This window comes from Equus caballus, chromosome 5, assembly GCF_041296265.1.
Source record: "Equus caballus isolate H_3958 breed thoroughbred chromosome 5, TB-T2T, whole genome shotgun sequence".
NCBI classification, from domain to species: Eukaryota; Metazoa; Chordata; class Mammalia; order Perissodactyla; family Equidae; genus Equus; species Equus caballus.
In genome coordinates, this window is record NC_091688.1 from 70,944,001 (window position 1) to 70,970,261 (window position 26,261).

The following is a 26,261-nucleotide window of genomic DNA, read 5'->3' on the forward strand; positions in this document are numbered from 1 at the left end:
TTAAGTATTTAGCATTTACAAATCAAATCCTATGAAGCTAACACATTCGCTCAAAGTAAATCCTCCAGTAATGCAGTGCATTTTCTAAGAGAGTGGCATTATTGACACTTTACCAAAAGAACGTGTGCTTCGAAATGACAGGAAGAGATCTGTCTTGACTTGCATAGAGAGCCAGTATTGGGGTCACTGTTTTTGGCCACGTCCTTGCCCTGAGTTAGTCAGGTTTGGGGCTAGCCAGGCCAGAACATAAGAAAATAACTAAGTATTATGAGCCAAGTCATTGTTAATTCTTATAAAGAGGCTTCATGAGTCTTTTTAAAAATCTGATTTTAAAATTCCTCTAAAGAATGTCAAGTCAGTAGTATTGTTATAGATATTTCTGGTTGTGAATTCAGAACACAATGACAGTCATCGCGCAGCTTCTTCTGTTTGTAGCTGACCCCTTCTCCCTCACTTCCTTGAATGCTACCTAATCCTACTTCCACACCATCCTCACTCTTTATCATTTCTTCATCCTGGACACATATTTTTCCAGTACGCCCCGACCCTGACCCTAGTGTCCAACCACAGCCACCATCTGTTCACTTTGTACAGAGAACCAACCCACTTTCCGGCTCAACCTGGACCTACTCTAGCTGTGACTTGAGCAGCAATCTGCCCTGAGTAACTCCTACACCACAACCCCAAGACTATTACGGAAACTGAAGTAGTTCCTGTTTTAAAGAATTAGGCTAATGAAATGGTCTAACTTGATATCAAGAGAAGACAGACCAGAAAGCAGTACCCAAGATTCAGGAGGTGGAGGCGAGACAGGCATTCAAGGAGTTGTACGTGCACTTTGGCACAAATGGAAGATTTCATAGCAAGATGTTTAGAAAGAAAATTTATGAGGGTATTGGGGAAGGCTCTCGATTCTGAAACACATACAAGAAAATGCAGCTAGAAGAGGAGAACTGAGCTGGGGAATTCCTAAAAAAGATTCAACTAGCTAATTCTGGTTTAGGTATAGAACCCCACAATCAGGGGCTGGATCATGCATATCATGCTAAAATACAAACTTGACAACTAAAACTAACGCATAATTGCTTACTTTTTTTTTCCACTCTAACCCTTTTTACACAGGAAACAAAAAAATGATTCCATCTTCAAGATTATCTTCAGTAATTGGCATGAGTATTTCAAGATAAATTTCTGATGCTACCATTGCCAAAAATCCTTATACATACTTTATCCTTAATATTTGAACCCATACTAGGATTTTATTTTTGCTTAGCTAATAGATTCGATGCCAACTGACAGTCAATAAATGGATCAAGTGATTTAACAGTAAATACTGAAAAGCAATTCAGAAGTTTTTATAACAGTGTTACTGAAAAAATGTGACTGTCAAATAAGTAGTGCAACTCAAACCTATGCAATGTACTTTTTATTCTAATAAATAAACCACAATATTATCTACGATTATTTTAAATTCTTCTGTTTAAAGCATTTCAGATTTTAATTTCTATATTTTAGGAAAAGAAAGTTCTTAAATCTCTAAAATAGATTATTAAAAAAAAAATCCACATTCCTTGACCTATTACATGTATCTCAAAATGACAATAAAAAAGAAAATAGTAAGAATTAATTATAATCAAAAATTCAAGCCGCTATTGTTAGACATAGTCAAGCATTTTTCTCGAACAAGTTTTCTTCATCTTATTTTTGGTAATTTCCTGAAATATAACGCAATGGTTGAACTATTAATTTCTATGGTTGCTCAATCCAACTGTGAAACTTACCAAATGCTGTAAGCACCAAATTGAATGTGGCATAAGCTGATAACCACAAACCCTTAATATACAATGTGGTTGGCAGACCAGTAGCATCGCATCTGGGAGCTTGTTAGAAACGCAGAATCTCAGGTCTCACTCCAGACCCACTGAACCAGAAACTGCATTTAACAAGATCTCCAAATGATTCCTAACACACTTCAACATTTGAGAACTGCAGACAAGTGAAGGGTTACAACTAAATTAGAATACCGAACAATATCCAAATGACTGCAAGCCGATCCATGATGATAAAGCAGAATGGGGAAATCTTTGATTTATGGATTTAGGAATGAAAAAGAGTTCAACCACAAAATTGTCATTTCCTTAAAGATAACTTCATTCAAAATGGAAGCTCTACTTCGCAAAGACAGAACTCCCTGCAGGGCCAAGTTTTGGCTTCATGTGAGTTCTCTCTGTCACAGGAGGAAATCTAAAAATAAAAACAACAAGATCATAGCAGGTCCCATAAGTAAAGGATCACTGTGAGCTGAAAGTCTCCACAGGAACCCGATCCCAGGCCTTCAAGGATCCCGTTCTAATGAATGAAAGCTTTAATGGATCATGATCCAGAGGTCAGCACAGTGCCACACAGTGAATGTTCAATAAATAGAATTCAACAGATCATAAAAGCAGCCTGATCCCATCTTTAGACTTCTACAGGCTGTCTCTGAGAAGGGTGAGTTTAGACTTGCTCAAGAATAAAGGAGATGCCTTGTGCATCATTTTAAGAACTTTGGGGATGTTTGGTAAAAGACATATTTTGGGTTCAGAATGGTATTTTTAGCTTAAAAACATCAGCTTTAAACATAGAAAAAGACTTGATGGTTGTTTTGCAAACAACTTTATTTATATCCTAGAAAAAAAATTTAAATCTAAAATTTCAGACTATAACAAAGGAGAGGTCTTGATCTGCCAACACATAAATTCACAAGGATGCTAACAAACATTTCTCTTGCTGCTGGTGACACAGAGGAAGGTTTCCTCAAGACACAGAAACCAAATACCTGGACATGTTTTGGTGTTCAAAGACTAGCAGGATGTGACAAAACCGCTTTCCTAGTGTCATAGATTTAGAATTAACATTACCTAAAAAGCACTGAGTGGATTTTTCACCTCCAAAAGAATACAATCCCTCTAACTTGTTCAGTCATTTTTGAGAGATGAAAACCTATCAGAAAACTTTTTAATCCTTTTATTTCTTTCCTAATGAACCTGTTACTTATTCATGCTTTTGCGCCATCATTGACGTCACTCTCTTCATCTCTCCTATCATTAGTCAGTCTTCAAAGCTCTTCATCTCTCCTATCATTAGTCAGTCTTCGAAGCCTGAGATTTATTTCCTTGAACTGTCCCTGGGACCCATCTCTAACTCTTCAGTCCAACTTCCAGCCCCTTCAGCAAGTCCCCAACCCCATCTGGATTACAAGTCTCCTTTTTAGCCTCTCGGACTCCAATCTCCCTCCATCCCATTCATCTTACACATTGCTGCAGCCCAGTCTTCCCTAAACAACATGTGGATCACAGGGCTCTCCCATATCAAACACTCCAAAGGAGAAATATGATGAATAAGAGAAAAGTTCAACTATGCATATATTACTATAAATATATACTGACATTCTACACAGATGTATTAGTTTCCTGTCTACATAAAGCTGCTGTAACAAATTACCACTAACTCAGTGGCTCAGAAGAACACATTATTTCCTTTCGCACAGTTCTGGAGGTCAGAAGTCCAATATCAGTTTCACTGAGCTAAAGTCAAGGTAGTGAAGGGTTGTTTTTTTCTGGAGGCTTTGAGGAAAGAATCTGTGTCCTTCCCTTTTCAGCTGCCAGTGACTCCCTGTTTTCCTTGGTGTCTGGCCCCCTCCTCCAGCTTCAAAGCACATTAGTCCATCTCTGTTTCCATCATCATATCACCTTCTCCTCTAACTGACTCCTCCTGTGTCCCTGTGATTACATGGAACCTACCAGAATAATCCAAGATAATCTCTTCAAGATCCTTAACTTGATCACATTTGCAAAGTCCCCATTTATAATATATCAAGTGGGGTTTATTCCAGGGATACAAAGCTCATTCAAAATTAAGGGAAAAAATATCAATGGAATCTGCCTTAGTAACAGGCTAAAGAAGAAAATCACATGATCATATCAATCAATGCAGAAAAAGTATTTGACAAAATTCAACTCCCATTCATGATAAGAACTCTCAGAAAAACAGAAATAGAGGGGAACTTTCTCTACTTGATAAAGTACATCTAAAGCAAACCTCCAATTAACATTATACTTAATGGTGAATGCCCAGATGCTTTCCCCTCCCAAGACTGGGAACATGGCTAGGACGTCTGCTCTCACCACTCTTCTTCGTCATAGTGCTGGAACTTCTAGCCTGTGCAATGAGGAAAGAAAAGGAAATAAAAGACATACAGATTGGAAAGGAAGTAAAACTGACCCTATTTGTAGACAACATGATTGTCTGTGCATAAATCCCCAGGAATTCATACACACACGGTCCTAAATTTCAGGATACAAAATAAACATATATAGAAAAGCCAGTTGTAGGGCTACATACTAGCAATGAACACATGGATATGGAAATTAAAAATATAATACCATTTATAATCCCTCAAAAGCAAATAAATACTCAGGAGTGAATCTAACAAAACAGGACTTGTATGCTGAAAGTTACAAAATGCTGATGAAAGAAATCAAGGAAGATCTAAATAAGCGAAGAGACACATTGTATTTATGGATTATAAGACTCAACAATAGTAAAGATGTCAATTCTCCCCAAACTGATATAGAGGTTTAGCACATTCCTATCAAAATTGCACCAAGATTTTTTGCAGATATGGACTAGATTATTCTAAAATTCACATAGAAAAGAAAAGGAGGGTGAGTCCTGGTGGCCTAGTGGTAAAGTTTGGCACGCTCTGTTTCGGTGGCCTGGGTTTGCTTCCCAGGCACAGACCTACACCACTTGTCTGTCAGTGGCCATGTTTTTCAGTGACTCACATAGAAAATAGAGGAAAACTGGTAACAGGTGTTAGCTCAGGGTGAATCTTCCTCAGGAAAAAAAAAGAAAAGAAAAGAAAAGGAACTGGCGTTGCTAAGACAATTTTGTTACAGATGGAGAAAATGAAAGGAATCATTCTTCTAATTTTAAGGTTCACTACATAGACTCAGAAACCAAGAGAGCGTGGTATTGGAGGAAGGATAGACACAGAGATAATGTAACAGGATAAAGAACAAAGTAAATAGATCCACACAAAGAAGACCATCCTATTTTTGACAAAGACACAAAAGCAATTCAATGGAGAAAAGATAAACTTTTCAACAAATGTGCCAGAGCAACTAGACATTCATAGGCAAAAAAAAAGAACCTTGACCTAAGTCTCATATCTTATACAAAAATTAACTCAAAATGAATCACAGACTTAATGTACACATATAACAATAAACCTTTTAGAAAAAACGTATGAGAAATTATGGGGATTGAGGACTAAGCAAAGAGTTCTTAGATTTGATACTAATAGCATGATCTAAAAAGGAAAAAATGATAAATTGGACTTCATCAAAATTTAAAACTTTTGCTCTGCAAAAGACCCTATTAAGAAGATGAAGACAAGTTATACACTGAGAGAAAATATTTGCAAGCTATTTATCAGACAAAAGACTAGTAGCTAGAACATATAAAGAACTCTCAAAACTCAATAGTAAGAAAACAAACAACTCAGTAAAAACAGGACAAAAGATTTGAACAGACACTTCACCAAAAAGAAATATGAGTAGCAAATAAGTACACGAAAAGTTGCTAATTGTTACTTACTAGGGAAATGCAAGTTAAAACCACAATGATATATCATTACACAACTATCAGAATGGCTAAAATAAAAAACAGCGACACGGCCAAATGCTGGCAAACACAAAGAGCAGCTCGATCACTCACACATTGCTGGTGAGAATGCAAAATGGTACAGCCACTCTGGAAAATAGTTTGACAGTTTCTTATGAAACTAACCATGTAGCTTACAACTCAGCAATTGCACTCTTGGGCACTTATCCCAGAGAAATGAAAACTCATAGTCACACAAAAACCTGCACACATTTATAGCATCTTTATTCATAATGGCCCAAAACTGTAAACAGCCCAGATGTCCTTCAACAGGTGAATGGTTAACAAACAGTGTGTATATTTCTACCTTGGAATACTACTCAGCCATAAAAAGGGATGAATTATTGATACATGCAACAACCTGGATGAATCTCCAGACAATTACACCGAGTGAAAAACACCAGCCCAAAAGGTTACATACTCTACGATTCCACATATATAACATTCTTGAAATGACAAAATATATAAAGGGAGAACCGATTAGCAGTGGTCAGGAGTTAAGGAGGGGAGAAGGGCAGGAAGGAAGTGAGCATGGCTATAAAGAGGCAATGTGAGGGATTCTCGTGTTGGTGGAAATGTGTATCTTAACTGAATCGATGTCAGTATCCTGATTGTGATATTACATTACAATTTTGCAAGATGTCAGCACTAGGGGAAAGTAAGTACTCCCTCTCCTCTGTTATTTCTCACAACTGTGTGTTAATCTACAATTAACCCAAAATAAAGACTTTAATTAAAAATATGTGTGTGTATGTGTACATATCGGATCACATCACTCCTCTGCTCAAAAACCCTCTGTTGACTTATCATCTCACTCAAAGAAAAGCAAAGTCCTCAAAGAAGGCCAAGAAGAATGAGTGATCTGACCCCTTCACGTCCTTGCCTCATGTCCCATTGCTCTCCCTTCAGCCATAGTGGGCTCAGGCACATCCCATTCAGAGCTTCAGCCCCTGTTCTTCCCTCAGCGTGAAACCTCTTCTCCAAAATACCCACACGATTTATTCTCCCACTTCCTCAAGATCTTTGCTCAAAAGTCTTTTCAGTAAGCACCCCACCACCACCCTATTTAAAACTGCCTTCTCTTCCATTCCCTATTCTTCCCTGCTTTATTTTTCTGCATAGAACCTATTATCATCAGAGAAACTATACAATTTATGTATTTGTCTATTAACCACACAATCAACCAATCTCTCTCTCTCTCTCTCTCTCTCTCTCTCTCTCTCTCATGTGATCTCCATAGGTCAGAAATGAATATTTTACTTCAACTTCCCAGGTGCCTATAACACATAGTGGCTTTCAACAAATATTTGTGGAAGGATATGAGGGAGGGAAGAAAGGAGGGACCCCTGTGACCTGTGACAAGAGTGATATGGACAGATATATTAAAGACCACTGGGAAAAACGTAAAACCTACAGATACCTGTAACAGCAAAATTCAATATGGGAAATTATTTTAAAGTTTTATCATTAGAAGCTTAGGGACACGTTTAAAAAAAGATCTCTGAAAGACCAGAGATGAAATCTTTCCCTCTCTTCTAAATGGTTCACATGTAACAGAGGAAGTAGACTTTTATCAGCTAAAAGGAGGAACATGGGAAAAGCAAGAAAAAAACATTATTGGCATAAAATGTAGCTTAGGAGAAGGCTTGAGGTTGTGTTTAGAAAGGTTAGAGAAACACATGTGAAATAAACTTTCCAGGCAGGATGGTTAGAAATAGTCAGGGAAGGAAATGAACAGAATTGCTTCGCCACCACAGCACCTCAGGCTCCCTGTGAGCCAGCACCTCGCCCAGGGGGCCACAGCACTGGCAGCAGAGCAGAGATTACCTTGGACCTCACGTTCCCCTCTCTACCCACCTAACCAAGTGGTCTCAGTAGAAAGCTTGCTCATCCCCTTGATCACCATTCCCCTAGGAGTTGCTGGATAGAAAGTCACTTGATGCCCTATACCCTGTGGCCTCTACTGATGACCCACCAGGCTCTAAGAGACATTCAAACCAAACCCATCATGGCTCACATCCTGGTTTACCTCCGTCACACCACACGACCAACTCTTCCAGGTCATCCAACTGATGTATCAATTAGACCCTTATCTCCAGATGACACTTACGTCCCTAATTTCCCACCCCACCCCTCAAATCCATCTTATAACATATCCTTTTTAGAATATAGAGAAGGAAATGCTTCACAACTCATCCTATGAAGTCAGCATAACCCAGATACCAAAACTTAACAAAAGTATTACAAGAAAATTATACATTAATATCCTTCATGGACACAGACACAGAAATCTTTAACAAATATTAGCATATCAAATCCAGCCATATGAAAAAATAACAGCATATCATGACCATCATGGCTCCACATTTGAAAATCAATGTAATTCACATTAGCAAAATAAAGGAGAAAAAACTATATAATCATCTTGATAGATATAGAAAAAACTGACAAAATTCAATACCTATTATTAATAAAAACTCTCAACAAACTAGAAATAGAAGGAAATTTCCTCATTCAGATAAAAGCCATCTATGAAAACCCCACAGCTAACACCATATTTAATGATGAAAGACTGAATGCTTTCCCCTTAAGATCAATAACAAGACAAGGATGTCCATTTTCACCACCTCTAACGCGGTACTGGAAATCTTAGTTATAAGGAAAAAAAGAGAAAAACTACAAGAGCTAATAAGTAAAGTCAGTTAGCTTGCAGGAGACAAGGTTAATTTTCATCAGACTAAAGAGCTTCTTCAAGGCAAGGGAAAACAGGATTGAAACAAAAAAACAGCCCACTAATTGGGAAAAAATATTTACAAGTTATTTATCCAACAAAGGGTTAATCTCCATAATATATAAAGAACTCACACAGCTCAACAACAATAAATCAAACAACCCAATCAAAAAATGGGCAGGGGACATGAACAGACATTTCTCCAAAGAAGATATAAGGATGGCCAATAGGCACATGAAAAGATGCTCATCATCATTAATCATCAGGAAAATGCAAATCAAAACTACACTAAGATATCACCTTGCACCTGTTAGAATGACAAAAATATCCAAAACCAAGAGTGACAAATGTTGGAGAGATTGTGGAGAAAAAGGAACCCTCATACACTGTTGGTGGGAATGCAAACTGGTGCAGCCACTATGGAAAACAGTATGGAGATTTCTCAAAAAGTTAAAAATAGAAATACCTTATGACCCAGCCATCCCACTGCTGGGTATCTATCCTAAGAACCTGAAATCAGCAATTCAAAAAGTCCCATGCACCCCTATGTTCATCGCAGCATTATTTACAATAGCCAAGACATGGAACCAACCTAAGTGCCCAGCAACTGATGATTGGATAAAGAAGATATGGTATATATATACAATGGAATACTACTCAGCCATAACAAATGACAAAATTGTCCCATTCACAACAACACGGATGGACCTTGAGGGTATTATGTTAAGCGAAATAAGCCAGACAGAGAAAGACGAACTCTGTACAACTCCACTCATAGGTGGAAGTTAACACATAGACAAAGAGAACTGATAGGTGGTTACCAGGGGAAAGGGGGGGGGTGGCGGGAGGGCACAAAGGGTGAAGTGGTGTACCCACAGCATGACTAACAATAATGTACAACTGAAATTTCACAAGGTTGTAAACTATCATAATCTTAATAAAAAAAATCAATTTCAGCAAAATTTTAAATTCTGCTTATTAAAAAACATACTATATACATATATATACATATATATATGACAAAGGACTGATATCTAAAATATATAAAGAACTACTACAAATCAACAATTTTAAAAAATTAATTTTTTTAATGGGCAAAAGACTTGGCCAAACACCTCACAAAAGATGTATATGTGTATGAAAAGGTGTTCAACATCATGAGCCATCAGGAAAATACAAATGGAGATATTATTTCACACCAACCAGAATGGCTTCCCCCCCACCAAAAGAAAAAAAGGTTTACAATACAAAATAGTAGCAAAGATGTGGAGCAACTAGAACTCTCATACATTACCAACTAGCATATAAAATGATTCAACCACTCTGGAAAACTGTGTGGCAATTTCTCGTAAAGTTAAACTACATGTAACCCATATGATCCAGCAATTTCATTCCTAGGTATTTAAATAAGGGAAATTAAAACATATGTCCACAAAAGGACTTGTAGAAGAATATTTATAGCAGCTTTATTCAAAATCGCCAGAAACTAAACATCACCCAAATACCCATCAACAGTTGTATGGATAAATACATCATGATATAGTCATACAATGGAACACTCAATAATGAAAAGAAAAGAAACTACTGACATACTCAACCTAGATGAATATCAAAAACATTGTTCTGAGAAGAAAAAGAAAGCCAGACACAAAAGAATACATATTGTACAGTAGTCTCCCTCTTCCTGAGGTTTTGCTTTCCATGGTTTCAGTTGCCCATGGTCAACAGCAGTCCAAAAATATTAAATGGAAAATTTCAGAAATAAACAATTCATAAGTTTTAAATTATGCTAGTGTGATGAAATCTCGCACCATTCGGCTGGATCATCCCTTTGTCCAGCAGATCCACGCTGTACACACTCCCCACCCACTGGTCACTTAGTGGCCATCCTGATCATCAGACCAACTGTTGCAGTACGGCAGTGCTTGAGTTCAAGTAACCCTTATTTTATCTAATAATGGCCCCCAAGCCAAGAGGAGTGATGCTAGCAATTCAGACATGCCAAAAAGAACCCGAAAAGTGCTTCTCTTAAGTAAAAAAATGAAAGTTCCCAACTTAAGAAGGAAAGAAAAAAAATCGTATGCTGAGGTTGCTAAGATCTGTGGTAACTTTTATTACAGCATATTGTTATAATTGTCTTATTTCATTATTAATTACTGTTGTTACTATCCTATTTATCTAATTTATAAGATAAACTTTATCATAGGTATGTATGCAAAGGAAAAAACATAGTATACGTAGGGTTCAGTACTACCGTGGCTTGAGACACCAACTGGGGGTCTTGGAGTTTATCCCCCACAGATAAGGGGGACTACTGTACATATAAAGTTCAAGAACAGGCAAAACTAATCTATGGTGTTAGAAATCAGAAAGTGATTGCTTCTGGAGTGTGCCAGGGGAAACTGAAAAAGGAACACAAGAGAATTTCCTGGGTGTTGAAAATGTTCTATATCTTGCCTTGGGCTGTGGTGACAAGGGTGTACACAAGTGTGAAAACTCATGAACTAAGACCTTTACATTTTATTGTATGCATATTATACCTCAATTTAAAAGCCTATGTGAATATATACTTTGTAGGAAAAAATCAATCAAATTGCTAAATGCCAGCTTTAAACAAGTAGAAAAGAAAACCTAAAAAATGATACCTTTTATAGTGCATTCAATAACTCAAACATCTAGGAAAAAATATGCAAAAGATGTGCAACACCTCAACACAGAGAACTAGAAATATTTTAAAAATTGAGAGAAATTAAAGAAGACCCAAATTATGGAAGGATAAAGACAATCTTGAACAAGATCAAAGCTGGAGGACTCACATTCCCAGACACTAAGACTCATTTTAAAACTGCAGCAATTGTGACATTGAGGTATTAGTGTCAAGAGAGACAAATTAACAAAGAGAATGGAATATGGAGTCCAGAAACAAACCCACACATGTACAAGCACTTGGTTTATAATAAAAGTGACACTTTAGAACAATGGGAAAAGGGTGATCTTTCCAATAAATTCTGCTGGGTCAGATAGACATCCATATGGGAGGGAGAGAGAACCTTGGCTCCTAACTCACAGCATATTTTTTTAAAAAGCAATTCTTGATGAATTGTCAATCTAAATACAATGGGAAAATCAATAGAGCTTCTGGAAGATAACACAAAAGAATATATTCATACGTTGGGGTTGACAAAGATGTCTTAAATAGAATACAAAAAGCATTCCTATAAAGGAAAAGATTAATAAAACCAGACTGCACCGAAATTAAGAAATTCAGTTCTTCAAAAAGCACTACTGCGAGAATGAAACAGCAAATCTCAAGACTAGGAGACTATATCTGCATTACATGGAATGGATACTGTGCTTGTATCCAGAATATTCGACTCCTACAAATCAACAAGAAAAAGACAAACAGTCTGACAGAAAGATGGGTAAGGGACATGAAAAGATATTTCATAAAACAGAACATACAAATGGCCAATAAATATATGAAAAGATATTCAACCTCACTAGTCATAAGGGAAAAAAGCAAATTAAAACTACCAAACAAATTACTACTACAAACAAACAAAACATAATGGCTTGAATTTAAAAGACTGACAATACCAAGCATGAGCAAGTACGTGAAGACTGGAACTCGCACACACTGCTGATGGGAGTGTAAATCCACACACCTACTTTGGAAAACTCTTTAGCAAAATCCGCTATGGCTGAATGTTCCACTTATAGGTATACATCCAACAGATAGGTGTTGGATTTCATTTTTTATATCATTTCCAAATAATAGAAAATAGCCAAAAACCGGAAACCACCTAAACATCCATCAACAGAAGAGCTTATATGTCACATATTTGAACAACGGAATTTTATCCAGCAATGAGAATGAACACAGTATTACTACACATAACAATAAAGACAACGCTGAGTGAAAGAAGCCAAACAAACATACTGTCTGGTTCCATTTATATGAGGTTCCAAATCAGGCAAACTTCATCGATGGTGTTAGAAGTAAGAATGATGGATGCTTGGGCAGAAGAACTGGGTAGTGAATGGAAGGAGCACAAACGGGGCTGCCGGATACTGGCAAATGTTCTCTTTCCTGATCCAGAGGGAGGTCACATGGGTACGTCCACTTTGTGAATATTTACTGAGCCTAGCTCTCAACCACCCACCAGCTCATTATACTCCATCCACACTAGCCTCTTTCTGGGCTTCAAAAGCGGGAAGTTTGCCCCCATCTGAGGACCTTTGTGTGCCTGCTGCCCAGGACGCGACTCAGACTGTGACAGCACTGGCTTCTTCTCACCCTCAAGGTTCTGGCTCTGCTTAAAGAAGTCTTCCTTGCCCACTCAACCCAAAGGGCTCCCCCCCCCCATCAATCATCCCCCGCCACTGCGTTAGTCTCTATCGTCATGTCACCATCAGAAATCACCTGGCACATAAACTCACACACTCATTTATTGTGTGCTCCTTCCACTAGCAATACTGGCAACCTGGGATTAAAAGACCTTGTCGGTCATGTTCACTGCTGCATCCCCAGGACCAGGAGCACCATCTGACAGAGTGTGCACCTAATGAACATCTGGTGAATGAATGAACGTCACCAATGCAAGTAGGTCTTCTACCAAGGAGTAAGTCAAGACACAGGCTTAGAAAGGAAAAAAGTGAGAAAAGGAGAGAACAAAAGAAATGTACACAGTCAAGGAAGGCAAAATACTACCTCTGGTGCCACTGAGAGGCATAAAGCAGATTAGGCCATAGACCGCCACCCGGAAGGAGGCCGTCTAAACGAAGCCTGGGGAAGCCCGTGAATAATGCAGACATTTTTCCACATTGGTGCTGTAAGAAATACCGCAAAATAGAGAAGGCACAGTGCCTCAGACAAAGAACCTACCTTCAGGAAGCTTCCAAGCTAGGAATTAGCAATGAATGATTTTCATACTTCAGCTATACAAGGAAGTCATTTCTGCACCTCAGTTTTTATAGAAAAATATCTGGAAAACTCTAATATGGACACACCTAAGGAAATATCTTAAGTTTTATAGTTTACGTATCTATAAATGAAAAAAAAAAACTTTCTTCAGCCTAGTGTGCCCCTGCCTCATAAGCCTCATTTCTTCTGTTATTCTAAGATGAGGCAGAGAGAAGAGGCAGAGTAGGGAGGGAGGAAGGAGGAGCGTGCAGGCAGGAAGTGGTTCGCACGCCCTGAGAAAACTAAGTGAACTTGACCGTGGTCTCCCCATCTTGTGAGCTGCACCTAACAGAGCGCCAAGTGCAAGGTGAGGATTCAGTAGGCACCTAATGAATGGACATTCTTCCAAACAATGACATTAAAAGGCTGATTAAGCGGTTTAAGAACCAGGATTAGGAATGTTTTGGTTTTGGTTTTCTAATTCTAAAGATATTTATTCAGCATTTATTCAAACAATTAGTACAACAAGCACCCGCAGGGGACACAGCTCAAAGCTCCCGCTGCAGGCGCACAATGCAAAACAGAGGGTGGCGGAGGATCTTATAAAGCACACAGCTCTCGAATCACAGAATTATTTTATTTGTATCTCATAGGCAAAAACCTAGGAACTTCTGTCTTCTTAATGATCCTGTGCTTAGGTATTTTTTCTTCTGTATTCATCTGACTTCTGCCTCATTCTTTGAAGCTAAAGTTTAACTGCCCACTTTCAGCACTTATTTTCTTATCTGTTATTCCCTCTGGGATTGGCAACTAAAGTAATTCCTCAGCAGGCTCAAAGCCTTTTATCATTTCAGAGACTTACATGGCTTACATATGGCATCCTTCTGTGAAATTCTTGAGCATTTGTTTCTCACCAACATAAGATGATTTAAAGGGGAAAGGAATTAATTATACGGAAAAGAATGCAATTCAAAGTAGAGTCATCCCAGCATAAAAAGAAAAACAATGAAATTTCAATGTAAGATATCAGTAACTGATAACATTTCAGAGCTGGACCTAAACGAGCTAGTGCTAATTTCACCTCCTCATTTTATTAATGGGTAAATTGATGGAGATTTCTAGCATTTTTAAGGGGAAACTAGAAAGGGTTGTGCCCTTACAAGTTAAAGCACTCCCCCTTGTAGGCTGAGGTTTGACAAATTGTGAATGAATGACTGATGGAATTAACTAATTAATTTATAAGTATCCTTCTAAGAAACGGTCACAAAGCTAGTGGCAGGGCCAGGACTAAAACCCAGTTACTTTTTTCTTTCCTTGGTAACTCGTAAGTTGCAGCTCCATTAGCAGTTTAGTTAGTTCTCAGGAGAGCAGCAATGTCACGGAAATCACTCACTGACCTTAGTTGTGGGGTTTTTTTTCATTCCGCTTTTAGACACGCAAACAAAAGAAAAGAATGAAAAGCGCCAAGTGGGATGACACAAGAAAATTGCACCGTAGCCAGATCACACATAGAAAATGACAGAAAAAAGGTAGGCAGAGATGGCTCTGTGATTTTCCTCTCTCTCTCACCTGATCTAAAAGATACAAAAGTTCGAAGTTAAAATGCATTAGCTGTCAAATCAACAATATTCCATTAGAAGCACAGACTCCTCGAACAATGCAGCCATTTTATAACCACACGCTTGACACAGGCCACAACCGGAGGAAAAGAGGTGGCCCTGATCGGGAGCAAGGACGGAATGTGATGATGAAGACAATATACTTACTCTTCCAGGAAGTGCTGCTGGGGTCCTATAATGGAGCCTGGCCGGCAGATTCTGATCCAAGCAATTATTTCAGCGTGTGTAAACCTGTAGTGTTTCATGACATAACAGGCTATCATCGTCCCTGTTCTTCCAAGACCAGCTGTAAGAGAGGGAGACAGAACAAGAAATACAAAATACAACAGATGCACCCACAAAAACACTGAAATCAAACACTGTCCGGCAACTGCAGTGGTTTCAAGCAGAATGGAAGACTTTTGAACCCAGACAATAACGTAATGCTTTTTACACGATGTTAAAAAGGTTAAAAGATAATTCTACCTTAAGAAATCTTTAACAGATAGATCCCATGATTAAAATAAACATATATAAGAAAATATAAAAATCAGAGCAAGGGTCTTGAAAATCCATGGAGTTCAACCCCTGAGGGGCTTTGGGAATGACTGTCATTGTGAGTATTGTTAAGACAAGGCTGGTTCCATGACAAGCCCTTATAAAGGTCCCCTGTCCATTGTCTCCATGATCCTCATCCTTGGCCCCAGCCCAGGCTGTAGATGAACCTACGGTTAACAGCCTGTGTGTGTGACCCCTGAGTCAGTAGTATAACTGATTATATTATCATGGCCATGGTTTTTAACCTATTTAAATGGTTAGTTTTTTTAACTTATTTTCCAATAAAGGATCATAGAATCAAAGTTAGAAGACACCACAGACATCATCAAGCCCCATCAATTACCTCACCCACGATGGTTTCAATACTATCTCTATCAGGCGGCAAATCTAACCTCTATTGAAGTCAATCAGAGACCAGGATTTCATTATTTCCTCCATCAACAGGTATTGATGGAGCACCTACCACCTGCCAGGTACTGTGCCAGGAGCTGGGGATTCAGGGCCAAACAGAACAGCCATGGTCCCTGCCCTTGTGGAAGCACACAGCCCACTGAGAAAGAACGAAGCAAACAGAAGTGCTCCAGTTTCACTTCCTGAAGCTCCTGCATTTTTAAGTAACTTTTGTGTCAGTGTATTTTCTTTATGTTGAACCCAATTTCTGTTACGTAGGATAAAGTAATGCAATTAGAAATGATTTTCAAAGAAGTTTTGGTTACTAACATGAACTCTGATTTCTTCAAAGTGTTTTTACAAATTGTTATATTTTTTTCCTGTCTCCAGAGAAATAAAAGCGATAGAACTTTACATTTTAGCCAATCTTTAAAAAAAAAAAATACACACACACACACACACACACACACACACACTAGTGACCTCCTTTCCCAAAAATACTCAAAAACTTGATCAAACTGTAGGTTTTCAAATATAGTGATTCTTGTCCATATACCAGAACAGCTGATGCCCAAAGATACTAACCCATTGACTCATATTAGTATAACAAGTGAATGTGGAATTCAGGACATAGATCCCCCAAGTGTCCTGTTTCTCATCCCAGATTCTTTCCACTCTTGGCTCATCCGTTCACTTACTCATTCTACAAACATTCCACAAGTATTGACTAGGACCAACTGTGTGTGAAGCACCATGAGAGATGCTGGGGATAGAAATATGAAGACAAGCAGATGCCTGCCCTCGTGAGGTTTATAGTGCTGAGCCAATAATGCTTATTTACAGGCATTTTCTAAATCTTTCCATATCTGGATTCTTGAAAGTAAATTCAGTACTATAAACTTTTAAGTACCACCCATGAGCAAGGCACTGTGCTGAGTTATTTTTCTACTACTTAAAATCTGTTCCCATCGTATACACTTTTCTTATAGAAAGACAAAGAGGCTCTGTCTTTTTTTTTTTGTAGGGAAAGATTTGCTCTGAGCTAACATCTGTTGCCATCTTCCTCTTTTTTCTTCTTCTTTTTTCCTCCCAAAGCCCCAGTGCATGGTTGTATATCATAGTTGTAAGTCCTTCTAGTTCTCATATGTGAGCCGCCCCCACAGCACGGCTTCTGAGATGGATGGTGTGGTTCCACAACCGGGAACCGAACCTGGGCTGCCAGAGGGGTGAGAATGCCAAACTTTAACCATTAGGCCATCAGGGCTGTCTCTAGTGTTAAACACTAGATTTAGCTAGTCAAATGTTTATTCATTGCCTACAAGATATGCAAGACAGGGCTCCGCTCACAAGATAAAGATATAAGCAAGGATATGTTTGACCACAATGAGTTATCACAGTGGTTGTAGACACAAGAATATTAACCAAGAAACAATAAGCAAAGAAATTTAAACTGAAACTGGGCTCCCAGAGAAAGGAGGAGGGACTCTGTGAGCTGCTGGTGTCTTCCAAGAATGTGTCATGGATGACAAGGACTTCGTAGCAGACTAAAGAATAGGAAAGTCACAAAACATTTTGGGCAAAGGGTCTAATGAGTGAAAGCCTGGCTGGTCTGGGGAATGCGTCAGTGTGTGTCGAGTGGAAAATAAGGAAAATAAGGGTGGGGAGGGGCCAGATTAAAGAGCGCCTCTGAGTCAAGTGGAGGAGCCTGTACTTAGGAGAAGCAGGTTACCAATCGTGGGCCAAAGACAATGAGGATTGCTAACGCATTATCGGGAGTCCCCAGTTCCAGACGCACGGTGCTCTGAGCGCTGACTAAGTCACAGCGCCTGCATATATGTGTTATAACTCCTCAAATGTATGTAGATGATGCTTCGAGCAACAAAATTCAACTCATTTAAAAAGTATTACAGAATTCATGATATTATCAACAGCTAATAAACATACAACTGCTATCATATAAAATCTGTTATTTTCCCTTTAACCAATGGAAAGGGCAAAAAAAAAGCACGATATATTTGGGGGGCAAGAAAGCGAGATGATAAAAGCAGATGGATCTGGGAGCAGCATACCTCTGGATTGGAAAAGGCCGAGCCAGGAGCCAGAGAGAGGAGCTGGAAGGCTGGGCAGGAGAGGAGGGGTGGACAGCGGTAATAAAAAGGGAGAGCTGAATTAGAAAGACGCTTTGATTGGGTCACAGGGAAAGTTAAGATGACTGATAGTTTTGGCCTGGAAAACTAGTACAATGTCAATTTCATCTGGGAAAACATTTAGGTAGAAAAAAATAGGGGAAAGTTGATGGTTTTATTTTTCATATGTTTAAGAATCTTCCCCGCAAAGGAGGGGTCCTTCTGTCAGCTTTCCTTAGTGAAATGATACAGAGAATCATCTCTAACCTGCTCGGTGCTTTGAAACACACAGTACGTCAGCAAATCTAAGACGGCATCAAGTCGTCTAATGGTGTCATACACCAATAAGTTTCACTAAGGAAGAAAAAATTAAACCATGACAAGCTATCAATTTTAAGGTCCATCCTAGTTTCATGAACATGAAAATGTGAAAGAGCTGTCTCTAAATCAGTGTTTCTCAACCTTTTTTTCATTACCGCCTCCTCCAAGAGCCTCTTTAGACTTTTTTTCCCTTAATCATCCCCCATGAGATCTTACTGCCACAGATATACTGTATATCTGTTTATGTACTGTATGTAAATCTGTGCTTTACACCAAAAAACAATGTTTTTTACCCCCAAAAAGCAGTTTTTTCACCTTGTGGGCAATATCACCTGGGATTGAGGAATACCTTTGAAAAATGCAAATGAAATTACAATCAAGCACCTGTTTATAGATGCCAGGCATTCCCTTCCCATTCACCCTCCCTTTTTAAAAATTCTATTTACACTGTTTTATTAGACAAGGTCTGTGTTGGGGGGAGGGGCTGTTTTCGTCTCAATCCCTTTTGCCCCAGATCAAGCATCAGCATTCTTTAGAAAAGAGGGAAGTTTAATTATGCTCTCAGTGGGGTTTTTTCTTTAACATAAGAGTTAAAAGTGATTTGCTTTTCTGTTTCCGTCCGGGGCGAATACTTTCTGTTTCTGCAAAGTTGTTACCTCCCCAGACCTCTGACGAGACCACAGGTGATCACATTGATAAAACACAGCTGGACAGCCTGCAGCAGGAGCCAGGGCCCAGCTGGTTTCCAGGGTCCCTCCCTCGAGTCACCAACTTGGGTCTCTGTCTGGAGAGAAGACGGGCTCTGTGGAGACAACACTACCGCTCTCTCTCTGCTCCCCTCTCTGTTCCAGGGGCTGTCTGGGTCCCTCAGTTAAGCTCCTGGTCACACACACTCACGATCAAAAAAAGGTGGTGCAGAAAATTTTCAAATTTCTCTGAAACTAAAGTTGCTTCTCCCTTTTAAAAAGAGTCTATAATTTAGATCTATAAAAAGAACCTACTTAGCACTCAATAGTTAGGAGCTCTTACCACAATTCAACAGAATAGGAACATTTCACTAAGTTTCTATAAAAACTTTAACAAATTTTTTAAAGCATTCATAATTAAAGGGCTCCCTGGTACAGCAAGAGAAGACGTTGAAAAGTATTCTATTTATACTAAGTTAAACGCCGATTGCCTCACAGTTCCAGGCATTTTCTGAAATCCCCATAGAACATCAACAATCACATTCCAGGACGTCACAATGTTGCCATCTTTTAAATTATTATTTGTGCTGGAAAATTTCAAGAATTCATAGCCATTCCTTTTATCAACCAGAAGGCAAACTGCAGATACTGAATTCCAAGATTTCACGTGTTCCTGGCAAACTAGTTTCTAGTTTGTCTCTATATATACAACTCTCTTTATGTTGAGACATGACATATTCACTCTCTTTCCAGCAGCTACCAAAGTTCACTTGACATAAGATGAAATCCTCTCTCCCTCCTCCTTGTAGTTCAATTAAAATGCTCACTGCTGGTTGACTCCCCAGAAAATTAAGCTGACTTAATTAGGGCAGATGTCAAAATAATTAACAGGCCTATAGTAGATAAGTACGCTATTAAAAGCAATCCAGCTGTAATTAAATCAAAAGTGTAATCCTTATAAAAGAACCCTACATGTGTATACAAGTGGAAGCAAATGAAATAACACTCTCAAAAAGATGTCACCACATGTAAATGTGACCTTCCTATACAAGAACCGACCTCAATATTAAAGGTTCTGATTTTAAATTTAAAAAATGTAAAAACCTCTGCTATATATATTTCTTAAAGTATCAACATTCACAGGTCATGGATGTAACACAGAGAATACCTGTAACAAGAATGTTTAACACCACAGAGTTTTATTTTCACAATGTTTGTTAGGTGAAGAATGCTAATTAAGAGAGATGCTGAGTTTTAATGAAAGCTTTGAGTTTCTTCTCCCTTGAATTTGTCAATCTAAGACATGACACACAGATAAACTATAAGACTTCTTAATCATAAAACTAATTGACAAGGAAACAAGGCCGAATTAATCACAGGAAAAACACTGATTTTTATGACACCAAAACTTTGAAAGAGACCATGTGAATATCTCCCACTAAACGTTGGTAGCTGCCATCGTCCCACCAATTCTCAAGTTCCATGATATTTGAAATACACGAAACGCAGGTTTTTGTTAGGCCTGGACAATCGAACAAAATGGGATGGAAAGGCAAAGTTAGGGTGCACATGCACCACACCCCACTGTGACCTGAACAGAACTGAAAGCGGCAGTTACAATGAGGGAACAAAAGACACCTTCCTAACAGACCCACCACCCCATCCCAAAGGCAGGAAATCCTGCAAGTCAGGGCCCCAACCTGCTAAGAAACAGGGAAGGGGAAGGTGGAGTCTATGTCACCGTGGATGAAGCCCAACATAGGAGCCATCATCTAAATCGGGGCCACGTGCAGCTCATCTCCATGTCTCTGGGTCTCTGGAAAAACGCAGCTTCCCGTTATTGCTCACATGTTCAGCAAAGTACCTCCACCTACTCGAATCTTAAACATAGAAACAAGGGCCTACAAAATGGTATTTTAATTTCTGTCAGAACCAAAGCCACGTTTGTGTGAATAAGTCAGTTTCAGCAGCACTAGGCACATGAAAAGAATGGCACAATCCCCAACACCTACTAGACAATTAGCACAAAACTCGACAGAAACCGTTTCTCAGACCCAAAACCATAAGAACAGCACCCCCCAGTGGCATGAAAAAGAGCTGCTTGTGAGGAACTAGAGGCTCATCCCCAGGGGTGGTCAAAGGGATTTCTCTTCTCCTCACTGAAACCAAAGACCCAGCGAAAGAGCTTCCACCGTGCTGGGAAATCTAACATGGAATTTGAGCTTCCTCAGAGTCTAACGACTAGGCTTAGAGCAAATGTTATTTCATACTTTCTGAGTAGCTGACTCAAGGTTGCCAGATAAAATACAGAATGAATGTTCTGTGCTATATTTGAGACATACGAAGAAAGTATTCATAGTTTATCTAAAATTCAAATTTAACTGGGTGTCCTATATTTTCAGTTGCTACATCAGGCAACCTTATGCCTCCTATCATCTGAACGATCCCTATCCCAAAGTACCCACCTCTGGAGACCAGAGATTCACTTTTATAATGAAGTCTTTCAGTTCCTTCAAAGAAGCAGTAACATGTCTGCGGCAAGTAAGCCAGACAATGAATGACCTGTCCCCTGGCAATGGGCAGGGAAGACACGCTGTGCCATGGTGCAGAAGACTAGTAGGGGAAGGGAGGAGCAGAGGGTGAAATGGGGGTCCGGAGAGCCGGATCATAAAATGAGGGCATTCACGATCAGATGGGTTTTTCCAGAGGAGGACGGAAAAGAGATGGGCAATTCTGGAAGAAAAAGAGAAAGGGGAACCAACAACCCCTGCTTCTTAACAATTGTGGCCCCATCGTGGTCCCTGGTACTGGTGGGCATGAACTTGCTAAGGTCAGGCCAGAAACACTACCTGTCCAGGAAGCCACACCACCACCGACTATCCACATCCAAGCAATCTTTCTTTAGGAAGCGGTGATCTAAACAGGCTTGTGTTCCAGTTTTCTGAAACAAACCAACCTCATTTTTTTCCTAAGACGCTGGTTTCATTTTACACGACTTGCTGGTTTTTGGCTCACTCACTTGCAGAAACACAGTGCCCCCCGCAGCCTCGCACGCACCTTTGCAGTGAACCGCGATCGCCCCTTCCGTGTTCTCACAGATGTTCAGGAACCTTCGCACGATGTTGTCGCTGGGGGTGCTGCCGTCTATGAAGAAGAGGTCGTAGTGCTCGAAGCCAGCGTCTGTGAAGCGCTTCGCCTCGTAAATCTTTTTGTTCAGCCTCACGATGGCAGTCACGTTATTCTTTTTGAAATAAGGAAAGTAGGCTTCAGGGGCGTGAAGAGGGTAGCCTGTAGGAAAGAAGGAGCTGTCAGCAAAAGGCACACGTGTCCTCTTCCCCAGCCAGGGGGACACGAAAACCTTCTCGAGGAAGTTTATCCATCTCAACTGTGCTTAGGAGGAAAAGGCATTTCAGGAGAGAGCAAGAGGTGGCAGGACATTCCTGAAAGCAGCCGTCTGAAGAAGTGTAAAAGACACTGGAGGAGGGGGACCTTCTCTACCAGGAATCGCTCATGAAAGTTCAAAACCTCAGCCTCTGGAATTCAAATCCTGGAGCACTCCTCTCGAGCCAACACGGAGGCATTCTGGAAGCCCTCAAATGTGCACAGGAGGCCTGCAATGATTCTTCGTGATTTTTATTCCACTTGACAAATGCTTTTCAACTACAGTGAAAGCTTTTGGGTCAGAAGTATAGCTTTAAGGTAAAATGCAATCCCCCACAAAAGAGACTGATTACGAGACACGTGCCATGTACACGTCACAACTGCATACCATTTCTTTTAATTATCAAAACAGCCTGTTAAGAACAGTTAACCCCACTTAACGGATTAAGAAACTAAAAGAGGTTGCGTCATTTTGTGGTAGATTTTCTTTTTTGAGGAGAACGGGTGGTCAGCCTCTAACACCCCTTCTATTTTGAGTGCATTCAGCATCACGTGAGTATTCCTAGGAGCTACGGTGTCAGCTGGGTTACAGACACATGACCTAGACTTGGCCAATCAACCAAGGTGACACTGGGGGCTTTGGCCACTATAGGCCTTGTCCAGCAGCCCCAGGGGCTAAGGGGGCTAATTTCCCAGCACACTGATCATCACAGCTGTACCCATTCTGGGTTTACGGGCTCCCGGCATTTCAGACAATACGATCTCACTGAGAGCTCATCCATGATGGTGGGCTCCAGGCGTGGGGAGCAGCTGTTTCTGCACTATGCCCTCGGCCATATTTCCTGTGGCCTCGAACCCTGTGTATGCTGGTCATTTCCTATTTTCTCTCAGCAGCAAGACCATTCTCCTATGCCCTGCTCAGTGATACTAGGGTTGGGGTCTGCATATTACATTTCCCAGACTGCCTTTCCAGCTGGCTTCCTGTCAGTTCTAAAAATGGGAGGCACTGAAGGGCGACTGGAGGCCAGAGGAGGGAGAAGGCACTTCTGTCTGGGGGCCAGCATGAGCTTCAGCAGCAGAAGAGGGGAGCAGCCGGAGCTCCCAGCTTAGCCTGGCACTCTCAGCACCAGCCTGCAGCCCAGGCTCGCAGTCTCCACTCCTCAGCCCCCAAGTGCAAACACCAGCTGTGTGGCATGCCCTTCAGAGCTCCTAGGTTCTGGGAACCCCACTTTTTCCCTTCTGGCCCCCCAGCCTTAAAGGCAGTAGCTGTTTCCTCCATAATATTCTAGTTCTTTTACTTTTTAGGTCTCTCTTTAACAAATCCCTTGTGTTACATTCCCTCTGTTTGAAATAGCGTGGTTTCCATTTCTGCCTGGACCCTGCCGATGCCTTATCTCCCCTGGATCCTGTTCATTTTCTAAGCCTCATTCTCCAGCCTTCCTCTGCAGGCTGTGAGCTACCCAACATAATTCCAATAGATGCCTTCTTCTTTTTGGTTTAATTTACCAGAATTGGTTCTGCTGCCTGCAACCAAAAGCCCTACCTGGTACACTTGGCCAGGGTTACACAAAGGATGGAGGCAGCAGGGGAAGGCAGGCCTAACCAATCTGCAGCCCAGATGCATGGTGTTCACAGACCATGCTGCTTTTGAGCAAACAGGTAATACAGAGCTTATTTACAATCCTCTGTGTAGAAACACTGACTTATACACACACGTTTAGAGAAAACAGATGTTTTTCACCTTGGAAAAATTAAATCTGTTTCCTCAGTTCGTTGATGTGCTCAAAGTATTTCCCAGCCTAAAGGGAAAAAGAACTGCAGTTGGCATAAGGAAACAAGAGCTTTCCTACCATGTAGAGAAAGGGAAGGAGAGCGCTCAGGAACATATGGGAAGCCTTCCCTTCATGTGTCAGGCTGACAAGCGCTTCTGCTCCTGGGTTCCTAGCATTCCTGGCACCTCCACGATGGACCTGTCAGCCAGTGGGCTAATGCTTGGTTTGGTGTCTATCCCTTCCCCTCCTCCACCGAGCATTTAAGAAATTCTCTATTCACATATGGATTTCCATCAGGAGTAAATGGCATTATAGATAACACACCTAAACCGACTATTAAGAGCAACTCTGTACGTTTTTTGAGAGAAGAATGCTGGACAGTTACCAAACATGGCAATAGGACATTGAAATAACTACAATCATGATAACAATTGCACCTCACATTTATTGAGGGCTTACTATAAAGTCAGGAACTAAACTGAGTGCTTCGTGTGTATCAACTGATTACACCTTGCAATTACTCCATGACTGATGGCTGGAAAGTGAACTGGCCCTTGCACACACAGCTGGCAAGAGACGGGGCAGCATCAGAACCCTGGTGGCCGGATTCCAGGGCCTGTACTGGGGCTGATTTCGGGTAAGATCCAACTTGATTCTATTTGTTGGGTTTCCAAATAAGGGAAAATTATATGACATTAGGTGCTGCACTTTCTAGAGCTGGTGAGCAGGTTTCTTAAAAATCTTCCAAATTGTTTCAAATGAGTTATAACCAACAAACGTAACAATATTCTTTGACCTCTGAACAACTGTCTGTGGGTGTTATCAGTGCATTCGGATGCTTTTGATGGGCGACTGGTTTCAGCAATGTGCAAGGCGGAGCACTCATCGACCCTTACTCCATCTGGCCGCTAGAGGGTGCCCTAGCATCAGTAAAGCACAGGCAGAACCCTGGCGCCGAGCAAACGCAGAAATGGAATTTCAGAACTAAGAGAGATTTTAAAATTCATCTCTTCCCAGCTCCTCATTTAAAGTTAGGAAACTGAAGGGTAGCAGGGTCAAATGAATAGTCCACCAAGTCATTATTAAAAGTAAAAACTGCAAAATAGGCAGGCAAATGTAGAAGACAATAAAATATATTTACTAGGCTCATTAACGATAAAAATGTAATCAGAATATCTCCTACCTAATAAGCACCTATTATGTGCCCGACACTGTGCAAGGCCCTTCATCTAATATCTCCGATCCTCACTAGGTGCCTGCAATGTTTATCCTATCTCCCTCGTTTGATATAGAAGGAAACTGATGCTCAGAGAAGTTGAGAGCTCACACGGCCAGTAAGTGGCAGAGCCAGGCTTCAACCGGCCAGGTTCTTCACACCTCACTTCTCTCACCAGATGAGCAGGCTGACGCTTCAGATTGCTGGGATTCCCTGGCTCAAGCTGTCTTTCTCTGTGCTTTTTTCTTAATTTTTATTTTTATTTATTTTTATTTTTTTTCTAAGATTGGCACCTGAGCTAACAACTGTTGCCAATCTTCTTTTTTCTTCTTCTTCCCCCAAAGCCACCAGTACATAGTTGTATATTCTAGTTGTGGGTCCTTCTAGTTGTGGCATGTGGGACGCCGCCTCAGCATGGCCTGATGAGGGGTGCCATGTCCACGCCCAGGATACAAACCAGCAAAACCCTGGGCCGCCATAGCGAAGCATGCGAACTTAGCCACTCGGCAAGCCTCTTTCTTTTTTTTGTTAAACAGAGATGAGAAGGACATTGCCACCTGAGAGTTTTGGGGGTTTTTTTGGAAATTTTGAAATCTAAAATATGTTCCATTCTACTGCTATATTATTATCAATTCAAACTTGTTTAATCAAAAGAAAGTAGGGGTCTTCTCTTCCCCACTGTTAAAACAATGTGAGCCAGGGTGGCTGAAAGAAACTCCTAGCTGCTTTGTTGACACAAACACACACTTAAGACTCTTATAATGCATTCTGCCCCGACATCAAGATTTTAGCCCCTCTTTTTGCTACATCCTAGCAACAGCTATTTGAGTGTTAATTCCTTGAAAATCTACCTTTTCTACTAACCCCCAAAAT

The 26,261-nt window shown here is 40.3% G+C and overlaps 1 protein-coding gene across 44 annotated transcripts in view; it reads right to left on the reverse strand.

Annotated features, from left to right (window-relative positions):
* The window catches only part of CDC14A (cell division cycle 14A), a 164,585-nt gene that overhangs the window by 38,448 nt on the left and 99,876 nt on the right, over nucleotides 1-26,261 (reverse strand). For all 44 annotated transcript variants that reach the window (XR_011439329.1, XM_070268655.1, XM_070268657.1 and 41 more), the window contains 2 exons: nucleotides 22,077-22,307; nucleotides 15,107-15,245 (listed from right to left, as the gene is read on the reverse strand). Coding sequence is in view for 43 of the 44 variants with exons in the window: in XM_070268655.1 (XP_070124756.1) it covers nucleotides 15,107-15,245; nucleotides 22,077-22,307 (370 nt within the window). In the remaining variant the exon portion in view is untranslated. The remainder of the gene's footprint in view (nucleotides 1-15,106; nucleotides 15,246-22,076; nucleotides 22,308-26,261) is intronic.